This window comes from Gavia stellata, chromosome 10 (genome assembly GCF_030936135.1).
Source record: "Gavia stellata isolate bGavSte3 chromosome 10, bGavSte3.hap2, whole genome shotgun sequence".
NCBI classification, from domain to species: domain Eukaryota; kingdom Metazoa; phylum Chordata; class Aves; order Gaviiformes; family Gaviidae; genus Gavia; species Gavia stellata.
In genome coordinates this window covers 33260019-33281380 of record NC_082603.1, presented here as the reverse complement: position 1 = coordinate 33281380, position 21362 = coordinate 33260019, and the positions used below count along the sequence as shown (strand labels likewise).

Here is a 21362-nt window from a genome sequence, read left to right as displayed (position 1 = left end):
AGACCTCCTTCACCAGCCTAGGCTTTTCCCTTGCATGAGGCATAGAAATCCACCTCAGTTATGCAGACTAAGTACAAACTTACTCGGGATCTTCAGAAGGATGCTCAGAAGAGTTCAGGTTGCATCCCGCAGACATGCTCTCCAGCTGGGTAGCAATGGCACTGATGTTGGTATCAGCCACAACCTAAACAGAAGGATGCAATGAATGTGTGTTCACTTAATAGCAAAGACATCTTGGCATGCAGAAAATAGCTGATACATTAGGAAAATCAATCGTTGATTTTTTTCCAAGCAAATTTCAAATCCCAAGTCCTACTCTCTTAAATTTCCTACTAATTTAATACTTTCAAATAACAGAGTTAATAGTAGCCACCTTTCTGGAGGTTAAATGCAAACTTTGCTCTGAAGCTTTCTCTTGCCTTTACATGACTATCGCTCAGACGCTGAGCAGAGGGGAACAGTTTTTCTGAATAATCCAGAGAAAGAGGTTACTTTGTCAAGGAAATAGGTACGTCTCACAGTCAACACAAGGTGTCCAGGATGGAGTTTGAAAGTAAAGGTCTCCCACAGAGAGCACCTTAGTCTTTAACAAAATACAGCAATCCAAGGGTCTATTGGGCTATGGGGCAAAGGCCCTGAAATACCTCAGATTGGTTGGTTTGCTGAGTGGGGAAGAAATGAGTCCTTGGTTTCATCTTGTCTGCAATTTCCAGCATGAATCCAACAAACTGGATGCTTAAACTTCCCAATGCTGGCTCCTGTGTTATTCTGAAACCATCGTGAATTACCACCACGCACAGTAATTAATAGTTAATGACATTTTGACAGGTTGTGGGGCAGCAAACTTGCTCAGGCTTTTTAAAGCAACCATATCAAAGTTGTATAGGTTAATTACAAATATGGCTATGGCCGTATTGAGAAAACAGTTACTTGCACGCTGAGGTCTGGGGTTTGCCATTCACAGGGGTTTAGCCTCATAAGGATAAAAGCTTGTAGCTTGCAGGACCAGAGGGATTTATTAAACACAAACTGCCCACTCTAGCTTTTTTTTTTTTTTAAACCTTTCATTGCATGCTAATTTTCTATTCTTTGCTTTTTTCTGGAAAAAATTTGAGGAAACCACTATGAAGTGTTTTGGATTTTAAGTATTCACAGCTGAAAGGGCATCAATTTCCTAACAACTACATGCCATAGTTATCCCCTAACTCCATCTCCTTCTGATGAGATATTCTTCTCTGCTTGACGCTTACTGTACAGCGCAGGAGTTTGGCTCAGAGACAGTGAGAAATATGTAGTAAGTATATTTTCAATATTTCCTCTATCTATCTATCTATGGCCTTCTTTTATCAAAATTAAACAGCTACTTTTTCCACTCCTTGCTGTGAACATGGCTTTAAGGGAAACGTACCTTTTCAAAATAAAAAATCCATTCTATAAATCCCCCGTTTTAAATGAATGCTCACAACTCTTCCACAACAACATTTCTCTCTTTCTAATCACTTGGAGCCAAGAGGGTGGCAGCATTTTCTAGGAAGGAAGATTAGTACTCATGCAGATTTTGCATCCCAGGACTCAGGTTCTCGGATGCCCTAAATGAAGGGGTCCAGCAGACAAGATAGCTGCACCTGGCTCAGCCAGCAAAGACGCTGTTAAGTTTTCCTTCCCATTGCAGTAGCGGAAAGAGTGCCAGCCGGTATTTGTCTTATTTTGTAGTTAAATAAAAATGAGGGCAAAATAAATCTATATTCAAAAATCTTCGCTTGGCAGTATCAGAGTTCAACAACCTTGTAAAAAAGCTTCCCCTTATCTCATTACTACACCTGCAGAAAAGAAATTAAATTAAACCAAAGCATCAAAACAGCCGAAAGGGATGATTGTTCCCCTGAGACCCTAATCTCCCATTTGCAAACAGCATTTGCAAACTCCTTTACCATCCTTCCCAGGACGTACTGATAATAAGCCTTTCCACACCACTGAACACAATTATCTGACCTTTCAAAGCAGTTTGCCATGAAGTGGTCTAACCTGATAATAAATAGAATTACTTAATGACACATCAGTCATGATTATCACAGTGATAGGATTATTCCATTTAGATTGTTTTAATAAAAAAAAGCAATCCGGTGATTGAGAAGTACCTGCAGTTAGCATGTAAGGTAACTTTATCGCCACGCTTACGGCAGGGCTTCGACACTACTCCCTGCCGAGATTAAAATATAACATCCCACCTTCACGTAATGGATCTTTAATAGAAGGAAATGGACTCTATTCTATCAGAATAAACCTGTATCATCTGTAAAAAGTATTAATCCCATTTTAACCTAGAGAGCAAAAATGCGGAAGAAAACCCATCAACTGACAAACCCAAAGACATTTCTAGAAGAACCTCTTTGTTTATGTGAGCGACCAGCTGACAGCGTGCTTCGTCAGGAATATTTTTAAATACGTGATGAGGTGGAATACACTGTACTACAGCTTTCAAGATTAGCAATTTTGGGCTCTGCAGCAAGCTTTCATTTTCTATTCAGGGAGTACTGTTGACATGAAAAGTGAAATTACTCAACGTTAGTAACAATATGATAACTATAATTTAACAGAAAATCCTCAGCTGGTGGATATCTGTGTATTTCCTTTGACTTCAATGGAACTACACAAATACACCATCTGCTCTGGAACTGGCTCATCACTTACCAGGTCAGCAGTTCATGGACAGACAAAACAAAGAATAAGCAAGTATAAACCTAACTTTATTATAATTTAATTTCCTTTTCCTTTTTCCCGCCCCCCCCCCCCCCCCCATTTTTTATAGTCACATTTGTGTTGTAATGCAAGCAAGAAGCTTAAAAAAAAATCTCTCAAGATGCGTTCCAATCCAATATGCTGTGATGATAAAGAAAATTAGAGTAGATTTTAGTGGTACGTCTTAAGCTTGTTTTCCAATTGTTACAGTAACTCTGCAAATGAGTAGTACTTTGAATTCTCGCTGGCAGGTATTTTCCCCATTTCTTTGTGTAAACATAAAAATAAACTGGAGATGAATATACTGGCAAGCAGCGATTAGAACCAAAGTGGCAGAACGTGTCTTCCTTTTAGCTAGCGTATAAACGTGGCGGTGATAACACTGTTTTCTCTCTCGAGTGTTATTATTCATTACCTGTAGAATAATCAATTCTAGGCAGCGCTGTCTTAATGATGATGCTATCAGTTTTAGTAAATGCTGTTAGTATTTCTTTCTTCTCCCCCTTTCAAGAACAAGGAAATTAACACTGTGGGCAGTTTGGTCACAGTCTAGTTACGTGCACGCACACATACACACACACGTAATTTCTTGTTCCTAGTTAACTTCAAATTAAAAAAAAAAAAACTTGGAAGCTTGTTGATTTATCATGTGTAGCAACAAGTTATTTTGTTCTCTTTGTTACGCTTCTATATAATCATGCTCACAGCCTGTATGAGTGGCAATAAAGAATTTTTGAATGAAAATTATTTCTTGCTTTCATTCTGTGTAATTCCCATCAGCAAGCACCCTGCAATTCTGTGATGCCTTGTGCCAGTGATGCTTAGGGTTTTTTTTTTCCTGAACGCCATTTATCTACCCTCATGCAGCTGCATGTTCAATTTATCACCATACCTGCAGGATTATGCTCCCATAAGCATTCTTTAGTAGATTAACCGCATCTGCATGAGACAGCCCATCCAAAGGTTGCCCATTAATACTGACAATCCGATCTCCAACCTAAAAGTACAACAGTAATGGAAAATTACTAGCATTAGGGAAAATTAAAATTAAGAATGCTTAAAATTCCTTGTGAACTTGGCACTGCACAGTCATGCTTCTCTTTTGCAGGATCCCTTTTGTGAGAATTCTGCATTGCTAGTGATCATTTACCATTCTTCAGAGCAAGTACAATATGGATTTTTTAAAAATAACAATGCGATCAGAGAAACAAAGATGGGTTGTATTTTGCTATTTCCATTTGCAAGCAGAGAGAGTGAGATTTTCGCTGCTGTCCTCCCATCCAGAAAGGATTCATTAGCGTCTATATGTGCAGACAAGTTCACGTTCTTAACAGAATACGTAGGCACATGCTGAATGCAGTATAGGAAAGCAGGCACTTCTGGTATTAATCTAATTAACCTAGATGATTTCTTCTTCTTATACATAAAAATGATCTTGACCCTGGACATAGTGCTATTGTGTAATTCTATCAGAGACATGGCATGAATGTAGCCGCATGTACTAATGAATCTCATGGGCCAAAGCAATCCTATGTATCTGCATAATAAGTTCTTTTCAACACTAATGATTCTTTGAAACTCTCTCCAAAACTGCAAGTGCTCACCACGGTCATTCCTGGAAACCCACATATCCTGTGGGTCTGATATAAGTGCCTTATTTTGGCATTTCTTTACAAGGGCCTTAAGACCAAACAATTAACTTCAGATCTGGTTTCTACCCAGTTTGAGCTCTAAATGATGCCCAGTCTGCAGTCCCCAAAACACCTCTGGTTTCCAGAGAGCCTGTTGCTGCCCTCCCTGGGTCTGGATGAACATATACATTCAAAGACCACTGCAAATGCATTTATGTTCTTTCTCTTAACGTCACTTTTCCAATGTGGGCAACAATTGCCATTATCCCAAGATGCAATATAATTAAAAAGGGAAGAGAAGGGCAGATTGTTTTTTTGTTTGTTTGTTTTGTTTTTATATAAAAAGAGGCAGAGTAGTCTATGAGACATTATCAAAGTGATGGCATATACAGAAGTGCTTGAGGCTCCTCTGTGGTACACACGGCAGATGAAATACGAAATATTGGGAAGACCCCTCTACTCACTCTGAGTCTTTGGGTACGTGCAGCCACACCACTGGCTTGAATCATAGCAATGAAGATGGGAATATCTCCTAATGGACTTCCTTTCCCTCCTGCTATACTGATACCAAGTGCATCATTTGGTCCCTAAAACAAAGCCAAGCAAAACAACATTGGCAACTGAGGCAACTTGTAGAGGTCAATGTTCAGGGTATAGCAAAACTGACTCATTTGATTTATGGAACAGGGAGAAAACAGATAGGGTTGACAGACACACGCATCCTCACACATGCAGGTCCCATTACACAGGCGTACATCCAACAACCTATTGCAAACATAAATAATGCAATTTTACTTCTGAGAAATGCTACAAAAATTAACAACTTCAGTTAAAGGTGTCAGCTTTTTGAATTGACAGAAAATAACTCACTGACCCTTGTTATCTCCACAGTCCTTGGGCCCATATCTGCTCCTACTAATAAAGAAACAAACAATTAGCTTCTGTAATTAAGAGATAATATAATTAAGAGATAACACTGTCAGGTGACAATGGTCCCTTGCTGCCTAGTCAGAGTTATCACCAAGCAGAAGCGAAGCCTTCCTGTGCCAAACCAGGCAGTGCTGCTCACGTGAGGAGGACGGGATTTCTGTTTCACCCAGAGATGAATACGGATGTAATCACTCCAGCTGACGGATGCCACTGTGACGCCCATTGTAGCACAGCCACTGCTCACCGCAATCTATTGAATAGCAGCACTCTGCCGGCCTGAAGAAAAGCCCTATTGTGCATTTCACTCAATTAAAGATTGGCTTATTATTCATAAATCACAGTGTCCCTACCACAAAGGGTAGGGCACACGGCTGGTCTGAGACTATTGAGGTTCCATTGATTTCCTCTTCTAATTTGTGCTGTATTAGTGAATAATAGACAGCCAGGAAGTCTGGCTGGCATGTATCTAGCCATAGGACATTTAAAAGTACTCAAAACAGTAAAAAAAAACAAAAAAGAAAAAAAGGGGGACACTTCAAAGGCGTCATTCAAACTGGGACTAAACAGCCTAAAAGCTGATGGTGTAGTCAGGTCCTGGGCTCTGCTATACCAACACCTATTTCTACCAGCTTTAATTAAACTATTTTAAGAACCTTTTAGAAAGCAGGCAGAATTAGTCTCTTTCAAAAGTTAACAATGCTTAATAACACATATCAGTATTTCTCACTGCCACGCACATGTGCTTGTGCAGGTATCTTCTATGAGTTACGAAGGCAAGATCGCTGAGGTGCAGCAAGGTCTGCGGCAGTGGGAAACCCAGCCCCGGGGACGCCGAATCAGGGTGTGCAGACATGTATTCTCAGTGCTGCAGGGCCCTCCAAAATGGCACAAGAAAGGCTGCCCAAAAAACCACACACCTCCTCCAGTGCATGCAAACTGGCAGAAGAAACGTCTTCTACTTCTGCCCACAGTCAGACATGAGCAAAGGTTACCAACTTCTGCCATAGGTCAGAGCACACACATGTGCAGGCTCTCCACAAGCTACCGCAGGTTGTAGATTTAGCACTTGCTAAATCTGCAAATTGCAAACTGAGCATTGTGACTTTCTCATTACAAAACACCCCTTTATACACTCAAGAGCAACAAAGATATAAATGAAGTGGTGGCAGCTTTATTCCCTGAGAAAACTATTTCTAATGCGAGAACCTTGCCTGTGCTAAGCCTCCGACAAGGGCGTCGGGGAATAGCAGGGCGCAGGAATTCTGCACTTAAAATAGAGGAGCCATTACTCTACTAGTAGACATAAAAATCATGTCATCTGCTGGAAAGTGTTCGGGTCTTAAAATATCAGTGGTATGTCTTCTGGGAGGCTGAATAGGAAAACCAGATTCACGTATTCAGTTTTGCTTTTAAACCAGCACAAATAGAAAGCAAATAACACACAGCTATTCTGACAGCTGCCCAGATTATACCTGAGTTCCTCTGAGACACATCTGCTGAAGATCTTTTCGTGCTGACAAAATTCTGTATGGTAGAGAGGACTGGAGCAAGCGCAGGGTGGAAGTGGCTGTGGACACTCTGTTGGCTCTGTTGTTAAAAATAAATCAAAACCAGTGAGTCAAACCCAAACGTTAACTTTAAACCAGTTCCTGCAACATACGGGTGCAGCTGTGCTCTGTGCCAACCAGACTGGAAATACCACATCGGCCATGCAAGTGCAAACCCCTCCAACTTCATTTCCAAAGGGGGAACCTACCAAAATCCATCCCTGAGTTGTAGGCACACCTGTAGTGCTGCTCACAGTACTACACAACTGCACTTTGCTCCGTTACATGCACGCCTAATGTGTACATTGTTCAGGTCTGCTCTAGAGGTTATAAGGAAGCAGGATAAACCTCCTCCTCTGCTTATTCCCAGTGTGCCTCTGAACTTGAGGAGAAGGGAAGATGATGGTTGCTGCTATAGCTTGTGGGTGTCTTTGCCACGATGTACCCCACGGGTACCTCACCCTACGGCGAGCGTGCATGAAGCACCCAGCAGGACATGTAACAGCTCCTCTTTCACAAGGTGGGGATAACACCTACACCCATCTTGTCACGTGGCAGTAATCTACACGCTTTGTCATTTTAGCTGAATACATTGTCTGATTACAAGTTCCTGTAATTGACCCTGCTCCTTTCATGTGACCAAGAACCTACTCTTATTTCCAGAATAACATGCCAGGTGACAAAAGGGAGAGCCTCTGAAGGTAGCTGCTTGTGCATGTTACCAATTCTTGGCCGTCCATTTCCAGCCCTCCTTTTCCCTCTCTCCATATCTGGCTTTATCTTCAGACTCTGCCCCTCGAGGAAACGTCGTTATCAATTTAGGAAATGTGTCTGAACAACAGGTTTCACCGAGGGCCAGACCTTTTCAACTAAGCTGCCTTATACAAAACAAAGATCTGGTATCTACTTCTCCGTCCACAGCAGAGCTTTCTCCCTCTAAATGCATTAGGCGGTGAATCAAAAGCTCTGGCAGCATTTATCCTAACTGACCAGTGTGCAGCTGTCAGTGACGAACAACAGGCAGAGCACAATTTCCACCTCTAGTTGCCAATTCATGGGTCAGTTCACATAATTTGCAATGCGCGTGAAAGAAATCACTGTCCTGCACCGCAAGGCTTATATTTCTACCGTTAAAGGTATGCAACGGACCAAGAAAAAAGCCAAGTGAGGACAAAAGTTCTGGATGCTCTTGGCCAGCAGCTTCTAAAACATCACTCACAGTTGTGCAAATCATTCAAGCTGATTTACTGTATTATCTGCCAAGATTTTTGTAACTCTTGGAACGGTTTTGCTGAGAAACATTTATTCAGTTTTCAAAATCACCAAGTCACTTAGGAGCAGTGAGATGAAGGCTCTCAAATCACTCTGCATTAAGAACAGCAATTAAGATTTCTTGTATTAAAAGAAACAGAAGTTACCAGGTTCCTGCAAAAGCCTCTTATGCTACAAAGAAAGGGGGATGACACTGTTTGATCTGATTTTTTACCTAGGCTCACGTTAGATGCTATAGCATTTTGCTTCCCTTTCAGCTATGAGTTTTACATAGTAAAACTGGGTGGATAATTTTTAACCATCACTTTTTGATTACATTGCTCCTGCTTATGCTAGCTGTTGATACAATGACCAAAAAGAAGTAATAGTCAAGATTGCTGTCTTTACTTAATGCAATCAGTATAATTTTCCTCTGTTATTTCATTTCTCCTTGCCTGCTGCATGCAGTGCAGATGTTTCTCCAATGATATTTAGTCATTATTTTTAAAGCTGGGCTTAGCCCAGCTGTTCCTGCGTGGCTTTAGCCCTTCCTGACACCTCACCCACCCAGACAGCAGGCTGGATCACTGCTGGCCTTTAGAAAGTTAAGAAATCACGCCACATGACTATGATTTTGGCACCCTTTTTGGGTTGTTCATGCACAACATCAAGGACAAGCCTCCCCTCTTACTGACCTCCTTAAAAGCATTCCTGCTTTAACTTACATCCCCCTTAAGCCTCCTACAGCTCTCCTCCTCTCCATTTCCAAAACCAAGCCCTTCTTTTAGCATTTGTGGCGGCTGGGCTGGATCCCACCGGCGTGCAGTCTCTCCTGCCTGCTTGCACATCAGTGTGAGAGGGAGATGTGCAGGCAATGTCCCCCGGGTCCCTGACAGCTGCCTCTGGGCACAGAGCAGTCAAAATACTCCAGAGCAATAGCAGTGCTGTGAACCACAGCTTGTCTTTCTCAGGGACATTGGCAACTTCACTATCATGGCAAAGCAGTTAGTCTTCGTAAGGAAAAATCCATTAAAAAAAGTTTTCTAAGTCATCTTGCCTTGTTTCTCTCCCTTGCAGTACTCGACTTTAATACTAATGGTATCAGTGTCTGAGCTGATTGGGGGGCGCGGGGAGAGGGGAAAAGCCCTGCACTGATTGAAAAATGAATTGTTGTCCTCGCTTCAGGTAAAAAGCAAGTGAAGCAGGAAATTGCTCTGTGTTTTCTTTGAGAGCAAAGCAGCTCTCATGTGGTTCTGCCGTAAGATAGGCAAAGATACAGTTCAGTTTCATTAACTCATTTTGATTGACAAAACAGCTGCAGAAAATACATACAGCATTTTTTGCAGGTCTAAAAAAATTTCTGGGCATCATCATTTGAGAAAGATATTACATATTTTTGGTAAACTCCTTAAACAAATAATACCTTAAATAGCTCTTCTACTTAATCAGCATTTCAGCACGACACTTACTTTGCACTTCAGCACAGAAAATTATTGCGATAAAATATTTTGTTCCTTATCCTCAGCGGTAAGTGTCTGTGGAAGGACTGAGCCTCACGTCCACGCCTGCGCGCTGTCCCCATGCCTTGCCCTTCACAGCTCCATTTTATACATACAAATTTGTCACTAACCTGACTGTTTTCAGATGTTTTCCGTGATGATAGCCATGATCCAGCTCGCAATCTCCCAAGCTGAAGATGCACTAGGCCTTGGGCACACTTGGAGAAAAACCACAATGTACAGCATTTAAGTAGACATTTAAGAGAGTGTTTCATGCTCTCCTGGAGAGAATTATGCTTATATTCAGCACCACAACTCCAGAAAGAAAACCACAAGGAATGCTCAAAACATTAACATTTGTATTTAGACAATACAAAAAGTACCCATCCCTGGATTTAGGTTTATCCTGAAGATTTATCCTGGTCACTGAAGTCAGTATGACTCTTCCTACCAACAAACTGTAAATGGCCAATTACTCAGTAAAAATAAATAAAAAGCCCTCAAATCTTTAACAGACATTTGCCACAAACAATACTCATGAAAAACACTTCAGAGGAAAAACGCTGCAGAAAAGGGTGAATTTAATACATATGGATTCAACTTAATAATATACCCTCATATCACCGATGTCCAATTTTTAAATAGGTAAACTTTTGGCCACCTGAATGGAAAAAGCAAGGAAATAATTAGCCTTTCCCTTCAAGATTGAAGGAAATCGTATGCAGAAACACTAGTGGTGATGGCAGGGAAAAAGCCCTTGTCTCCAGATGCAGTTTTGAATAGAAATGGGTCTGCAGCATCACTCCCACCCATCCTTTCATCCTTGGTACAAGCTGTCGGGGCTGGGAGCCGTTCGGAGGAGCTAACATCGGGCACTCGCAGCCAGGCCATCCCCTGCTCTCTCCTCCAACTCAAGCAGCCATGCGCTTTTTAATGGAAAAAGGCAACTTCTCCCAGACTGTACAACTTCAGAGTATAAAATCGCTCCTGTAAGATGGAAAACTATGCAGAAACCGATTTAAGCTGCCATTTTGTAGCTGCAGGTTAGTACAGCAAAGCCAAAGGCATTTTATTTCAGTTCTGATTTGTATGACTCTCAGGTTTCAAAATATTTTTCTAATGTATGAAATACACAGCTGCATTTTCATATAAATGTCTAAATAATACATGTGTCTGTTTTCCCACTTCACATCATCCCACTTCTAAATATACATGGAGAATTGATTTTAAATGAATCTCCCAAAGTTATTTCAGATGACATTCCTGTCTCAGTAATCAGTTTGAGCTGTCCTGCGTATGTGTAAACAGCACTTCAGGATAATTACCTTGCATAGTGTCAGTAACTGCAATTCAGTATCTTAAAATGTCTTATGTACTCACCTTAAGTATAGTGGCAACAGTCTCTTGTGAGGCATTTCTCATATCCTCTCCATTTACAGACAAAATCTGATCCCCTTGAATTAATCTTCCATCTAGGTCTGCAGCTCCTCCTTTAACAATGTCAGAGATAAACACTCCACTTCCATTTCTAACAATGCAAGAAGCATATGGCTAATTACACAATCCAATATTCTTTGGGAGACCAATTTAGTTTACTTGCATTTAAAAAACATTAAAAGAAACCTGTGAGCAGAGGAAGAACTAGTTTTACACCCCATTCAACCATTTGAGCGTAAAAAAATCTATGAGTTTTAAAACCAAGGCATGTTTTGCTATATTTAATGCTCTTTCCCTTTGAACTGTTAGTTCTAACTGTATGATCCACAAAGTTTCATGAAAAATACCACTTGCAGGAATAAAAAGCCAAGGATCGGTCTAAGATGGAGTTAAACTATCTCCTGATGTGCCTGATATGAATTATACAGCCTCAGATTTTTTTTCTGTATTCCCCCTAAAGGTTCAGCTCAGTTTCTTTTCTAGAAGCCTGGAGGCCCCCAACAGAAGAGCAGGGAGAAGTCTGCAGAAAAGACTTTTATAGTTTGCACATGAGTTATGCAGCAGAAAATCCAGCTTTGTGGCTGTCTGCCTGCAGTGGGCAGTGAGGCTTGTGAAAGCAGCAGGCCATGCAGCCGGGGGGGAACGTATTTATTTATCAGCTCCAGCCTCCTCGCAGGGGAGTCCCCTCCCAGAGGCCGCAGGACCCCTCTGTGCTGGCCCCAGCTCCTGGGGCTTGCTATGGTGCGAGCTGGTGCCAGCTGCAATGCCAAGATTTGCCTTTTGGTATCCTTCATCCTGGAGGACGCAACACTTCATGACCTGAATTATACCTGGGTATCATTTAATCGATTTCAGAAATTGGGCTACTTCTAAGATGGAAATCCCCACAAGCGAAGCACTTAGCAATAGTACAGAAAGTTTTGCAGAGAAGCAAATGCGGGAGGGCTGGAGACTGCGATTACCATCTGTAGGGTAATTTACATAAGCTAAATTAATTACCCAACCCACAATCTGCTCACAACACCTGGGTTAAACATCGCCACTCTTGTAAAAAACTGCTGCAGAAAGTTTACTGACCATACGCAGTCAGGATAATGACATGATGATTTGTAATTGAGAAAGTGAATTTTTTTTGGCAATACAGAAGAGCCACCATATGACTCTTACACACCAACACTGAACGAGTGCTCGCCAGTGTCATGCTGTAAATTTCTCCTAGCAATGAAAGATTAAATCTATCAGTGCCCTGTTTTGAATGATCTAATAGCAATGGTTTAGAAATACATCAGTAAAAAGTCACATTTTATTAAGCAGCTGTTAGCTACCCCTGTAGCTCAGCTTCTGCTCTGTACTCACAGAACTGCTGTCTGTAGTGTTGTACAGTCACTTTGACATCGTTCAGGATTTGAGTCTAACTCAGACTCTTATCTTCCACTGACATTGGTCCCTTTGAACCCGAGTAGGAGCTAGATTTAACTCACAAATCCATTTTCAAAGGCATATCCTGGTATTTGGAAATAGGAAGGTTTCTCTCCCCATTTTGAAATCAGAAAAGCCATGGTTAGGGCTTCCAAGCCCTGAGACACAGCTACGCTGAGGCCACCAGAACAGTGAGCTCCCGGTTCTGCACGCGCCCACCTGGCCCCACTCACTCGAAGCGGGACACCTGCTCTGTGCTGGGAGCCCTCCCGGGCAGCAGCAGCCTTTCCTATACAGGTGTGTCATGGTTCTGATCGAGAAGCACAACGCCATGGCATCCTTGAAGATATTTAGATCGAAAATTTTGTTCCTTACAGAGTTTTACCTTTATTTCATATTCCATTTAATGGCTACAGCTGTTCATATGGCAAAAAGCAAAGTATTTCTCATTTGAAGGGCAGTCCAATCAGAGAGATGGTCTTACCGTTTTCCAGCTATGCTGAGCCCTAATCCTCGGCCTGTTTTCTTTTGTATATCTACATAGAAAATCTCTAAGTTTTCTTCATCTTTGTAATGCGCTTCATCTCTGTAAACAACCAACTGCACCTTCTGGGGCGTCTGTCTCAGCGCAGTGATAGCTTCTTCATGGCTGGCATTCCGCAGATCGATCCCGTTCACCTGAAATAATCAGTGTTTTCTTTCCAAATGACATGTATAAATGATCTTTTCATCACACCCTACCCTTGTGTGACAGGACAAATTTGTCAAATCGACACCCCTTGGCACTCTAATTTAGTGCTCCCATTTCCACAGGGCTGAGCTCTCGGATCTCCCACCGAGTGCGAGTTCGGTGCTTTGTGCCACTGCCTGGAGTAAATCACAATAATGAAAACATTTTGGCTTGTAAGTTTTGTGGGTGTTCTTCCCTGCTTTTTCAATGCTGGGACCTCAAACAATGCTTCTTTCTTACAACTAGACGTGCTCCTTCGAGCTTCCTGCATCTCTTACTGCTCAGATTCCTTCTCCCCCGGCTTCGCAACACTGCCAAGCCGAAGACAGAAGGAATCAGAAACATCAGCAAGTAGCAATGGCGAAGCCCAGGCAGGACATATTAAATGGTTATTTTGCTTTGTTCCAATAGATGGCACACCAGACCGCTCCTGGAGCACTCAATTACATTTCTCTTATGATAACCTGAAAATGTTTTAGCATTTTAGCAATATCAGATAGAACAAGAAGTTCTGATTGAATGCTGAAGTATCAAAAAAGCCTATTGCAACTTGAAACTTAATCTCCTAGTTTTGCCAAGCCTGATCCACGATGCCCTCTAAGGTGTTTGCCAATATTCTGTTGACAAAATAATCTTTTATTTGTCAATATAAAAAAATATCAATGCTTAAATATTTTTGAACTCTCTTTAGGAAGTAGCATGACCTGTAACTGAATAACAACACAATGTTAAGCCACTTACATAACATAGTAAGTTTTAAGGCAATAAAAATACTTCTCAGTATTTCTAGATATGCAAAGGTATAGTCATACTTAATTTTACATTAAGATAATTAAGCCTAATCTATAGTAATTATATTCTTTTGTACTAATTCTGCACACATTTATTTATATACTGCACTGGTATTCTTTTCTCAACACAGGCATCTACGTGTGCTTTATCATACTAATCTGAAACTAATTCAGAGTAATCTTTTTGATTCATTGGTATGGCTTTTAAAAGCTGAAGTAATAACAATATTATGGCACACAAACATTAGCACTTTCCTGTTTGGACGGAGAAGAATTAATTAACCTTCCCCAGTTTTATCCCCTAATTATTGTGCTGTGTTAATACACAGTTATTTATAAAACGAAAACAACATTCAGCCTTGACGCTAAAAAAATATTTTCAGTGCAAGAGCTGTAAAGACAACTCCCCAAGTACCCCTCGCTATTTTTCTAACCCTACACACCAAAGCCTTAATGGCCATGCTGGGAATTTGTCCTGATCTGACAGCGAGAGGCTGCAAGCAGCTGCGCTGAACCCCTGCCTGACGGAGAGTTTCATTTGCAGACCAACACTTCTTTCTTAACCCTTTCCCTCCTCGATTTCCATGCTTGCCAGCGGCAAACCCACTACATTTATCCACAGAAATAATTGCGTGTGTTCACCAGTTTTACAAACTGTGGCCTGAGGGAGCCGGTCGCTCCCCCAGCAACGCCGCAGGCGGGCACTGGAAGTTTTTCAGCAGGGATGCTCGCAGCGATGCTGTGGCCACCCTCGCTGTCTCGCCCCGCGTTCGCCCAGCTCAGCACTTCGTTTGCGGGCAGCGCAGAGATACTGGAGCAGTGGCGGTAGCGCAGGCCTCCGAATGAAAGATTAAACAGATGAATAATACTGAGCTATTGGACATGACAGCTGAACTGTGTAATTTGAGAACTGCCTTGCTCAATTAAATTTAATATATTCTCAATTTGTACCTTCAGTTTATATGAATATATAAGGAAATATGAATTTGTCAGGATGTTCTTAGTGACAGAAAAGAAGCTTCAAGTACCGATCCTACTCAATGATCTCTCTTTCCCCTACAAGAAACCTACGCTGCATTGAATACAAGCACACATGACAAAGATACAAGCAAGTACATACGTGGAGAGACTCATTTACCTCCAGAATTTGATCGCCGGCCCAAAGCCTGCCATCGCGGGCTGCTGCCCCTTCTTCATAAACTTCATGGATCACTATGGCGTCCTGCGGGAAGAAAGGGGTAGCGTGAATCCTCCCTCCCAAACACCCTGCAAACTGGCAGCCACAACCCACCCCATACAGCCCACTGCTCCACAGTAAAAAGGCACACCACTCCGTGTCAGGATAAGCAAGACTGCAACACAGATTTATATATTTTTTAATATTTTGGGATAAGAAAATTACTGCCATAATCAAAATACAGACAGCTAGTAAAAAGGTAAAAAGGATTTTGTTCACCACTTCAGGGTAGTCTTGTCTAGAGCTTTTTAGGCTTCCATCACTTTTATACATTGGCATCAGCAGTATGTGAACTCAGTGTGAACCGTTGTATTAATATCGTCTACTTTTTATGATATTATTTAAAACCAGATTCTATGGAGCTATGAATATTTTTAGGGACTTGGCATAGTTCTCAGCTTTAAGCAAGAACTGAATGCCTTGTGGTAAATAGCGTGGTTAAATCTGTAAGAAATGAAATCCAGAAGAAACGAACAATGGCAAATGTTAGTTTATTACTGAGGTTGGAAAATGTAGGCAGTGGCAGATGTAGCTTCAGGGAAGGTTTCAGTGATTTAATCTTATTGCCAGCAATAGATGTCCCCAAAGAAAAAGCATTACAAAGAACATACTGTTCTCTTGCTGGTACTTTCCCTTTGCATTGTTCTGGTTTGTTGTTTTTTTCCCCCCCCCCCGAAACAAATAGGTGAACATCCTGCTGCAGCACTTCAGCTGCGGTCCTGACAGCTAGCAGGATGGGACGCTTCACTGTGCAAAATGTGCTCCTCTCTCCAATGTCACCAGCAAACACCCAGCCTCGGAGCAGAACGGGCTTCACTACGAACTCTAAAACAGCTCTGGATAAATACGCGGTGATTTTCAATTAGATACGAAGGTATCGGATAACCCGTTGTCAGACAAATATACCCTCCAAAAATGCTACGGTTGTGAAGTTCCTTCACCAGTTTGATGTAGAAGTCAAAGAGGAGACTTTCCCCAGCGTTTGCAACAAAAGGCGGCGAGGTTAGCAGCGTGCGAGCCCCGCTGTGCGCCGCCTTCCTGGAGCAGGAGCAGGAAATAGCTGCTGGGGTAGAACAAAGTACCTTCGTGTTTTGAAAACACTGTTAGATACTACATCTCTCATCACCAAGTTAACTCCCCCCCGTGTTGCCTTGCGATCCTTTCCCAGCACACATGGTGCACGTTGAACAGAAAGAAAACTCAAATGCCCTTAAGCTAACGCTCTGATCAAGACAACATTGAGAGCATTATTCTCTTTCATTCCCACTACACTTTATTTAATGATGTGGACTTGTACCTACAGCCGCTCTGCTGCTGCTGGAGCGCAGCACCACTGTCACAAGCCTCCTCTTTGATACATATACACCAGTCACTGAAAAAAGCCTGAAGGATTTTAATCACAAATGGATTACAGCTGATACAAGCATCCCAGATGGGGGTAAAAAATATTTCAATCTACACAAATGAAGGCAAAATACTATGAGCTGTGTACCAAGGTAATTAAGAAAATCAAAGGAATGGTTTGATTAAAAATTTTTTTTATATATATATATGTGTGTGTGTGTCTCATTGGCAACTGCAGGGTTTTCTTGAAATAACTGAAACAGCTATTAGCAGCACAACAGAGTAACGTGCACGTCCACCTCAGCAGCACTGCCGAAATCCTCTGCTACATGTCTTAGATCTTCTCTCAGTTGTGGGGTTTCAGTTGTTGTGGGTTTTTATTTGGTTGGTTTTGGGGTTCTTTGGGTTACCTTTGTTTTAAAAATGATCATGTAACTCTAAGTCAACACAAGAGACTTTTGCCTGGGTGGAAGCCAGGAGGGTGACAGTGATGTATATTTTTTCACCTGAGGCTGATAACGGGTAACTTTGAGAAAAAGCTGAGTCTGTGGTTTAGAACTTCCATAGCACACTTCACTTTTAGTTTTTAAACACTTTACAAAGGAAGGCATTTAGAAGTGGCCAACGAGATAACACAAAATATCGACCAGCTTGTTAAGACAGCATCATTCAACTAGGACGCACTAGGGCAGTGGATGAACATGGGGTTCGGTAGAAAAATGGCAATGTGACCACGTAACAGCAGACTGGGCACGTACACAGGATGGTCAAATCAAACACTTTCAGACTGTATTTAATCTGGTATTTCCTAACCTCTGAGCAAGGAGCTGTCAATCACATTTCTTTACGTTTGTTTTCCATCTGCGCTTGCTTTAAAAATGGTCAACAAACTGAAGTTACCAGCTTTTCCCAGTGCTGCATCATTAAACGTAAAACTGCACATACCTAAGCTCAGATTCAGGAACCACCAAATGTTATCAGTTTGAATAATCTGCATCATCTATTTGAAAAGGCAACAATTCAGTATTACACTGCGGTTCCTGCATGTGTTAGAAGCCAGACCTAGAACTAAAAATACATATGGCATGAAAAGGTACATTCCTGTTTGGTCTGTGCCTACCCCAAAGAAGGAAACATCTCACTGATCTGCCAAAGCACTGTTTTTCTTAACTAGTTTTTTTTTAAAGTAGTGTAGTTGCATCAGGCTTATCGAATCGATTAAAAACAGAATGAAGCAACGTGTCCACGATGTACTGTAAAGATTTTTAAATAGTCCATAAGCATAAATATGAAAGTCTTGCCTTCCTTAGCTTATAAGCTATGATAAACAGACATCTAGAACAAGAGGAGATGGCCTCAAGTTGCGCCAGGGGAGGTTCAGGCTGGATATTAGGAGAAATGTCTTTCCGGAGAGAGTGGTGAAGCATTGGAAGAGGCTGCCCAGGGAGGTGGTAGAGTCACCATCCCCATGTGGATGTAGCATTGTGGGACATGGTTTAGTGGGCATGGTGGGGTTGGGTTGATGGTTGGACTGGATAACATCACAGGTCTTTTCCAACCTTAATGATTCTGTGACCCTTCCTCTGATACTTCTGGGATCAGCTCAAAGTACATTTAACCCAGAAGTAATCTCTTCCCATTGGATCTAGTGGGATCTGGATAAGACTGTTAGTTTTGATCATCCATGACAAATCACTAAAAACAAACTACTGATGTCATTGAACATTTTTAATTGTATCAGTATTTTAAAAAAGTTTACACAGTAATGAGATGTAATGCCACACTCCAACCATCTACGCAAGCCCTAATCCATAATGACTCTATTGACATGCTATGGATTTAAGCTGTAACACTCCTCTCAGTGCCTCAGAAAAAAACTCATGATCTATCTTGACTAAAACAACATGAAGCATTTATTTAAAGGATGGGATTTGGTTACTGAAAGTCTGCAGCTCCTGCTCACTAGCTTCAAATTCAGTTGCGTGCTTGATATCTCTAGAAGTCAAGGTCTAAATAGTTCAAAATCAATCAATCAGTAGTGAGGGAGAAAGGGAAAGCGGCAACAATGTTCAACTAGAGGTTGTGAATTCATGGTGGCTCTGGACAGATTCTCACTCCCATCCCTCTCCATCTCCTTTCACTACCAGTTTCACATAGATTATGGCACTCCATGATGTAGCTTGGCAGAGTCACAAAAACTGTTCATGCAGAAGGGGGAAATAAAAACACCCTCATATCAAGAATACAGTTGTTTCAAGGAAGATATCCAGCTGCTGAAAGCACATACTTCATAAGGTTTACAAATCCATTCAACAAACTAGAGCTTTAATCTTTGTATATTTTGACAAAGAATAGTCTGGGACCTTTATACAAACCAGGAATTAATGCAAAGTTGAACATGTCTTGTATGGAATGGAAGGATGCAGAATACAAGCCAGGGCATACAAACAGCTTTTTTCTATGCTAAACGAAGTCCACGCTCACAGGTGTAAACTTAAGACTATCTGACCATGAAAACATTGAAAGACAAAGTAAAAGGGAATTTGTCTGCTACTGCTCAGGTTGCCATCCTGGGCTGAATAATGCTTATATTGAAGACTATTGAAGGGCCTGCAGTCCAATGAAATGAAGCTGAATGCACTGATACTATCTATACTGCATGGCTAAAAAAAAACATCACCTGCAAGTCAGAATAGTTCCCAAACATGACAAGAGCATACCTGGTTCGTATACAATATGCACCAAATCTGTTAACAAGTGGTAATACTTACTAAACCTGCCACGCAGTATATTAGACTGTATTTTGTAGGGTTCAGATTTGAGCTGTGGGACAGCTACACCCCTCACTCTCGCTGTGATTGCACAGTCTTCTTGAGCAAAGGGAAGGCACACAAGTGACAATTCTCACACTGACTCTGACAAAAAAGGCTTTGGCTGTGGAAGAAAAGGCAGACAAGCAGAAGACCTCACGGAGTTTCTTGGTCAACACCTTGAAGAACAATGTTGGCGCAGAGTGAACAGCGAGTGCAAGACAACCTTACAGAAATTAGCGCCCAATCTGAAACCCACTTATGGAAAAACACAACTTGTAAAATGTGTCCAGTGTGATCTGCATTGCATTTCCTTCTATCTAAGGGAGGGTAATAGCCCTGAACTCTCGGGGAATTGGACCTCAACTCTCCCCCCAGCTGTGGATATTTTTTCTGCTTGACTTATAACAACTTCAGAGACCCGGTAAGGGAAGGATATCAACTCACCCGTCAGCAGAGAGCACAAATAGAAATGCTCACGTTAAGAATTAAATTCAGTAAGAGTGACAGCTTAATCTTTGTATCTTAAATGTCAAGAACTGGTATGGCAGATACCCCAGGCAACGATCACATAGCACCGTCTTGATTGAGCCTTTGGGAGAAAGGTGGTAAAGTCAGCTTCCTATTCAGGAAAATCACTGACCAAGCGAAACTTAAAAGCCTGCAGGACCATAAACAGTGGTGAGAAAGTCTCACAAGCTGTCTGGCTTTAGGCTTGGACTGCTCACACGCTTTCTGCAAGTTTATAGCTTCTGAGCCAGAGTCTCTCTAGTGTTTCTTTTCTTCTGTGCAGCTGTTCTTCAGAAGGACAAGCAGCAGCTTTCAACACAGGTGCCTTTTGCCACTGAAAATCAGCCCCCAGATTGTTATTTGCAAATGCTGGGAGTAGAGGGCAGGGGAGTGAAAGGATACAAGACATGAAGGAGGCTCAAACATTAACTACCACAGGTATTTTGATGAAGTTCTATTGTGTGATAAAAGGTGGATCGATGTGCAAGAGGGGAGATTTCAACAGAACTGGAGCAAAGAAATCCCCACATAGCCAGTGCTGGCTGGATTTGACAAGGAAAAAGGTCTGAATTTTGGTAGAGGCTTCTTGAATAGTACTGAAGAGTCCTTAACTACTGCAGATCATTCACAACAAGCTATTTCTTTAACTGAGCTAATAGTAACTTTGCTTTGAGTTTATCTTTGCTGTGCTATTTCAGTCTACGAGGTCCCACCATTATTTTGATAGGACCAAAGGTGCTTCACAGAAGTGAGGTAAACCACTACACTTTGAGGACTGCAATAATTGTCAGCACAGAATGACACCGGGTAAGGTATTGCATAAGAAATGAGTTGTTTGAAAATCCCAGACCATGTTTTCCAAGATGTGCATTTTAAGGTGGTAATCATTAGACAAAAAAAAAAAAATTAAAAAAAAAAAAAAAATCAAATCCCCCAAACAGTCCGAAGAGTAGAAACTAGACCCATAGCTCTTGCCTCTAGCTACAAGGCTATCTCTACCACCAGAGCATTGCCAGCCATTTGTCTCGGACCAAGGGAGCGTTATATGGGGAAAAGCTGCCTGTCTCCCAGAACAGACACTTCTGAGCACACACAGACAACGATGCTGAGAGTCCAGGTCAAACCAGAGACACCAGATTTTTGGGAACCTACGTGGTTGGGCAGTGGTAGAAAGCAGGCAGGGGAAACTGTTGGAATTACATGATTTTACGTGCCTGTATCTCAGTTTGATCTGTAGTTAGGTGAACGAATCTCACCACTAATCATAATTATGTATTTGATGTAAGAAACGAAGCTTTCTGCATGGATTTGAGTATTTTCCTGAGGAAGCAAAAAAGTAGCCTACATATAAAACAACATTCAAGGAAAGATGTTTTCTGATTTAGTTGACAAGTTGTGTTTTCCTACGCTAATATTACACATTTCCAACAAATTTCCTACATAGCTACAAATGTTATACTAAATTAGCATTTATTAAAGATAATAAA

At 41.5% G+C, this 21362-nt stretch overlaps 1 protein-coding gene across 1 annotated transcript in view; it reads right to left on the bottom strand.

The window, feature by feature from the left end:
- PATJ (PATJ crumbs cell polarity complex component) overlaps positions 1 to 21362 on the bottom strand; it is a 149839-nt gene that overhangs the window by 3695 nt on the left and 124782 nt on the right. The window contains exons 35-43 of the mRNA XM_009808349.2: positions 15113 to 15196; positions 12938 to 13131; positions 10978 to 11125; positions 9729 to 9815; positions 6773 to 6887; positions 5245 to 5282; positions 4835 to 4957; positions 3632 to 3736; positions 84 to 184 (exon numbers count right to left, since the gene is read on the bottom strand). Of these exons, the coding sequence (XP_009806651.2) occupies positions 84 to 184; positions 3632 to 3736; positions 4835 to 4957; positions 5245 to 5282; positions 6773 to 6887; positions 9729 to 9815; positions 10978 to 11125; positions 12938 to 13131; positions 15113 to 15196 (995 nt within the window). The remainder of the gene's footprint in view (positions 1 to 83; positions 185 to 3631; positions 3737 to 4834; positions 4958 to 5244; positions 5283 to 6772; positions 6888 to 9728; positions 9816 to 10977; positions 11126 to 12937; positions 13132 to 15112; positions 15197 to 21362) is intronic.